At 45.1% G+C, this 5,919-nt stretch overlaps 1 protein-coding gene across 1 annotated transcript; it reads left to right on the forward strand.

Annotated features, from left to right (window-relative positions):
* The first annotated feature begins 3,132 nt into the window (after positions 1 to 3,132).
* On the forward strand, positions 3,133 to 5,617 carry LOC100834419 (cyanate hydratase). The gene is made up of 4 exons (XM_003573993.4): positions 3,133 to 3,596; positions 4,289 to 4,360; positions 4,937 to 5,045; positions 5,285 to 5,617. The coding sequence occupies exons 1-4, from the start codon at positions 3,319 to 3,321 to the stop codon at positions 5,327 to 5,329; spliced, it is 504 nt and encodes a 167-aa protein (XP_003574041.1). The 5' UTR covers positions 3,133 to 3,318; the 3' UTR covers positions 5,330 to 5,617.
* The last annotated feature ends 302 nt before the right edge of the window (positions 5,618 to 5,919 follow it).

The following is a 5,919-nucleotide window of genomic DNA, read 5'->3' on the forward strand; positions in this document are numbered from 1 at the left end:
ATCCAGCGACATCATCGGGTAGAGCGGCATGGCCGCTAGCATTGACTTTACTAGCACCAAATGACCACCCTTGGAGAGGAGGGGAGCCTTCCAGAAAGCCACTCTATTTCCCACCTTATCAACCACCGAGCTCAATTGATTGACCGTGACCTTACAGACACTGAGTGGCAGCCCAAGGTACGAGCAAGGGAATCCACCAACCTCACAGTGGATCAAGGAGGCCACCAAGTCACGTTTCTTCGTGGAACAGGGAATGAGATGAGCTGAGCACTTAGAGAAGTTCGTGCACAGCCCCGAAGCCACTCCGAAGTCTCCAATGATGGCCGAGCAAGCCATAAGATCTATCCAAAGAGGTCTCAAGAAGGTAACAACATCGCCCGCAAAGATGGAAGTGCGATGATGGAATCCACGGGCCGCGAGTCGGGAAAGCACCCCCACCTCCATCGCCTTCTCGAAGAGGCCACGGAGAACGTCCATAACTAGGATGAACAACATAGGCGACAAGGGGTCCCCTTGCCGAAGCCCCCGCCGGTGAAGAATGGTATCGCCAGGAATTCCATTCAAGAGCACCCACGTGGTGGCCGTAGAGAGGAGGCCACAAATCCACGACTTGAAGCGAGGCCCAAAACCCCTTTGAGCTAGCGTCTGAAGTAGAAACGCCCAGTCCATCGTGTCAAAGGCTTTGGTGATGTCCAGCTTGAGAAGCACCGCATCAATCCGTGCCCCGTGAAGCTTGCGCGCCGTGCTCTCAACGAGCGAAGTTATCATGAAGGCAACAAACCTTCACGAACGCACTCTGGTGGGGGCCCACCAGATCGGGCAAACATGGCGCCAAACGCGATGCCACCACCTTGGCGAACAGCTTGGCCATACTGTGAATGAGACTCACAGGCCGGAAGTCCTGAACCTCCCTAGCATCCGGACGCTTCGGCAAGAGAGTGATAAGAGCCCTGTTGATCGCCTCCAAACCACGGACATCGAGCCTGGCAAAGGCGCGAAACACGTCCACCACGTCATCTGTGATGATATCCCAGCAAGCCACATAGAAGCGGCCAATGAACCCGTCAGGCCCCGGGGCCTTATCAAGTTCCATGGACCTAACCACCGCCCAAATCTCATCCTCGGAGAAGTCGGCCTCTAGCCCACGAAGATCGCCAGCCGGCACCCCCAACGCGTTGAGGTTGAGTGTGAACTCCCGATGCGGAGCGGATCCCAGGAGGGAGGCGAAGAAGTCATCCACGGGCGTAGCTTTGGCCTCGTGGTCAGTCACCAACACGCCATCCAAAAAGATTTGGTTGACGAAGTTCTTACGGCGGCGGTGACTAGCTTGGAGATATGAAAAAAATCTGGTGCAAGCGTCCCCTTCCTTAAGCCATAGCAACCACAATCTTTGACGCACCATCGTCCTCAAACAAGGATGAGAACTGTTGTTCAAAAGCCCTCAAAACATTGTCTTTTTGGTCGTTTTGTTTGACGCATTATTTTATTGCTTTTATTATATTATCCCTCCACCGACATCGATCACAAACATGTTTGGGAATTGACTTAACGGGATTGAGAAAAACATTAAAGCTCATATTCAGATGGGAGTTTCGGCTTTCTGTTGGGCTATCTGGAACTGCAGAAATAATATTGTTTTTGGTCGATCTAGAGTTCCACATTTTTTTCAGGTCATCTTCAAAGCCACACACTGGATTCTTCTCTTGTCATTCCTGCTTCCTACGCATCAGTGGGAACCTTTGGATATTGGATGCAACCGTCTGGAGATGGTGTCTCGGAATATCTTCAGCCGGGCTGGTTGGCAGTGTGCTAGTCGCCTTTTAGATGCATGGACTCGCTATGTTGAACTTGTTCCGCTGGCTCATTTTTGTATCCACGATCTCTGATGAGTGATTTCTAAGACTTTAAAACCTCGTAATAAAGTTTGGCTGTGTGCATCGATTGATGGCAGGGGCCGGGGAGCTTCCCTTTTTCAAAACACACACTTAATCCTACCTAACACAAGAATATTTGGTGAAACCCTTTATCTAGCTTTTACCCTCAACAAAATGGGACCTAGGTGATTTGAGGGTTGGTGCCCAAGTTGTACCCGTCTCTCTTTGAAATGACAAATGTTACAAATATTGAACATAGCACACAAGTTTCAATCTATTTTCACCACTGATTTTCTCGCGAAAAGAGCATCAAAACTAGATCTCATATTGATATCTATGTTTCACTGAAACGTTTTGAGGTCATTTTTTGTCTGGCCTAACATCTCATATTTGTCGTCCTTCCTGATGACTTACAGTAGTCCCGTCTATGTCTTTGTCTTGCATTGTGTCACGTAATCGTCTTACCTCTTTTGTATCCCCGCAAATGTCCTGTTCTACGCTATGTGGTGTCATGTTTCATGTCTTACTGTAGTATTGTTCTTCCGCATTTTGTCTCACAAATAGTTGTATGTTGTGTTTACCGTGTCATGTAGTTGTCCTAACTTGGGCATGATAATTATGAGTAGCAAGGCACAACTATTGTAGCAATTAAGGCAAGAAAAATAGTGTGAAAAAAAAATCCTCTTTGTCTAAACATATCAAGATGGAATCTAGATTTAAAGCATTGAGAGAAATCCGACAATGAAATCACTCTCAATTTAAATGCGTGATTAAAAAATATTATTTGTAAATTTAGACCTTAGATCTGCAGAAAATCTAAATTAACAAAGCAAAAGAAAACACACCAACCGGAGTGGCGGAGTCCCATGCGCACGCAGGAAGCTCACGTGTGGGCTTGGAGAGCGGTGGCAACTTGTAGCTTTTTAGAACAATGGTCTGCATTTATTAATTAATGAAACAAAATATAATAGATCGATATAATGGGAACTAACACAAACAACGTAGATATTCAACAAAACTAAAACTTTATACTCCGTATTCTAAATCATCTTTTTTTAGCGAATTCTTAATCATCTTTTGAGAACCATATCTCACAAGCAGGGTCCAGCCCAACCTCAAACGGCCCAGACCACTCGCCCAGACCAAACTCTTCTGGCACTCCGGCCTGCACCAAACCCGGGAAAACTGGCCGAATGACACAAAATAGCCCAAGAGCTCCGTGCCAAAACTTGTCCGGTTGTCTTGTCCCTCCGCTCGTTTAGCCGGCGCTCAGGTCCGCAGCGGCAGGCCGCAGCCACCCGCCCACCCACCACGCGTTAGATTCCAAACCAGGAGACCCGTGCCGTACTTCACCTTCCCACCCCCACCAGGCCAGGCCACCACTGTTCGTCGAGCACCTCGCGAGCAAAGGCAGGCGGCGGCTGCAGCGGGCGGGCGGGCTGTCATGGAGGAGAGCAGCGCGAGCTCTGCAGCGGTGGTGCCGCGGCTGTTGGCGGCGAAGGCGGAGTGCGGGAAGAGCTTCTCGGACATCGCGGCCGAGACGGGGCTCACCAACGTCTACGTCGCGCAGCTGCTACGCCGCCAGGCGCAGCTTAAGCCCGAGACGGCGCCCAAGTTGCGGGCGGCCGTCCCGGCGCTCACCGACGAGCTCGTCGAGCTCATGATGCGGCCGCCCTTCCGGTCCTACCACCCGGAAATCGTCCACGAGCCCGCCATATACAGGTGTGCCTTGGGCCCACCACCACCAAGTCTTGTCCTGATGCCTTCGTAGTTTATCTCTGATTTCATTTCCAACTAGGTATGACCGTATGAGTGCTTTGCAATTACTATGATGTGATTGTGGTGAAACAAAATGATAAATTTTGTTGTTGGTGAAAATAGAGGAATGTGTCCTGGATAAGACACGAGGGATGGGTTGTTGCTAAAATGCCACAAGTTTTATCAAACTTCAACTAAATTAACTTTTCCTCACAATCTTTTTTATAGTTTCTGTACGTGAACTCTAATCTTCCATTGTTTGGTACGGCATTCCAATGGGATATTCTGCAGGTAAGTTGGCAATCAGAGTAGAAGACTAAATTATACTAAAGGTAGTTGTGGGTCTTGAAACTGATGCCAACAACTTTATTTTGGAATCTTTAACTTCTCCAGTTTGATAATCCTTATTTTCCTCAGCCTTCCATAGAGAAAGGACAATTGATAATCCTTGTCTCATGTCTTGCTAACTGCATGGACTTTGCTTCTTTTCTCAATTTATTTATCACACGATTCTAAGTTTGCACATGTTCCATTGGCTACTTTTCTGCAAAGATTTTTCATTTAAGTTTTGCAGCAAAGTTATGTTCACTGAAATTGATACGACAATATGCTAGAACAGCATTGTTACTAACTGTGTCGTATTATACTGAATACAGACTGAATGAAGCTGTTATGCATTTTGGAGAGAGCATCAAGGAAATCATCAATGAAGACTTTGGTGATGGGATGTAAGATACCCACATATATTAAATTTATACATTAGTTTCTAATTATTGGACATGAGCAAACTTTATTGATAAAGTTTATAATTTCGTTTTACTGATTTTGTGTAGTTCTTATTAGACCCATGCAAACTTTTGTTATGCTTGCTGTTATTTTGTGTATTTATTAATTAATAGTGTTCTCCTGTAACTAAGGACTTCTGTTGGAAAAAACTATTCCCTCCGATCCATAGTAAGTGACACTTATTATGGATCGGAGGGAGTAAGATTTCAAGCCTGTCTCTGAAAACAAACTACAAGAAACTACCCTATGCTGCTACTCACGAGATATCTACTACCACAAAACAACTTGTCTTTTTAATTTCAAATTTTGTGCCATGGAAGATGCAACCTATGTTAACGTTGTCAAGTTATTTCAAATCTTGTGTTACTTCCTTTACACCTTTTGACAGTTGATTGCAATCTATGAATGTAATCCCCCGATTTCACTGCAGTTGCTTTGGAACAATCCATATGCTCGATACAGTATTATGAAGATCACAAAAGTTGACCTGCCATTTTTTTGAACTCTTTCAATTGCAGCATGTCAGCTATAGACTTCTATTGTTCAGTTGACAAGGTTCGAGGAGCTGATGGAAAAGATCGTGTGGTGGTCACATTTGATGGGAAGTATCTGCCTTACACCGAGCAGGTTTGTTATTTCTTCAGATGGTCTCATCTTCTTCTCATAAGCTCATGATGCTAGTTTGCGTTCATTGGTATATCGAAGCAAGTGTCTTCTGTATGGTAAATTTTGGAACAATGCGATGTGTTGACCTGCTCAAAGTGATGCATCTTCCTACCAGAAGTGTTCCATTGGTACCACGGTATTTTACTGCCAATGAATCTTAGTGGCTAATTATTCAACGAGTTGTTTTTTCACACGTGCAGAGATCTGAACATATGATGTCAAGATTGACCCGTGACGCATCTTGAGATGGCTGCTGCTGGGGAAAGAGGATGTATGTTATTGTGCAGTGTCTCCATGGAATAATGTTGTACTCAGAAAAGAATGGATCACCCTTCTTAGACTCTACGGGATGGATAATAAACTCATGAACTGTTAGACTGTGGTGTCACGTTCTTCTTTTGCGTTCCTATAACTGAAGGACAAACATGCTATACGAAATGTTAGCTGTGCTTATATCACACCTTGACATGCCAAGAGTAAGAATTTGCCAGGTAGTGTGCCCCTTGGCATTTGCAATCTCGAAAGTGAGGCCATTACCGTTATTACCTCCCATCTAGTCTAGTTTGAAGTAGAGACTCCTCGAGGTTGTGTACTCATCTACCATCTCTTTTCTTATTGAGCTTACCATCTTGTTCTTGTTGTGAACCAACAATGCTGTCTTGCAGAATTCCTGCAGCTCAACAATAGGAGTAGTAGAGTCAGATGGTAAAAAACACTTGCAAAGCTTTGTGTTTTTATACTAAGTGACTCAAATTTGTTTAAATTCGTATGTATATAGATATCTAGAGAATGAGTCACTTATTTCCAAACGGAGGAAGTACATAGTTTGTCATCA

This window comes from Brachypodium distachyon, chromosome 3, assembly GCF_000005505.3.
Source record: "Brachypodium distachyon strain Bd21 chromosome 3, Brachypodium_distachyon_v3.0, whole genome shotgun sequence".
In the NCBI taxonomy this organism is placed as follows: domain Eukaryota; kingdom Viridiplantae; phylum Streptophyta; class Magnoliopsida; order Poales; family Poaceae; genus Brachypodium; species Brachypodium distachyon.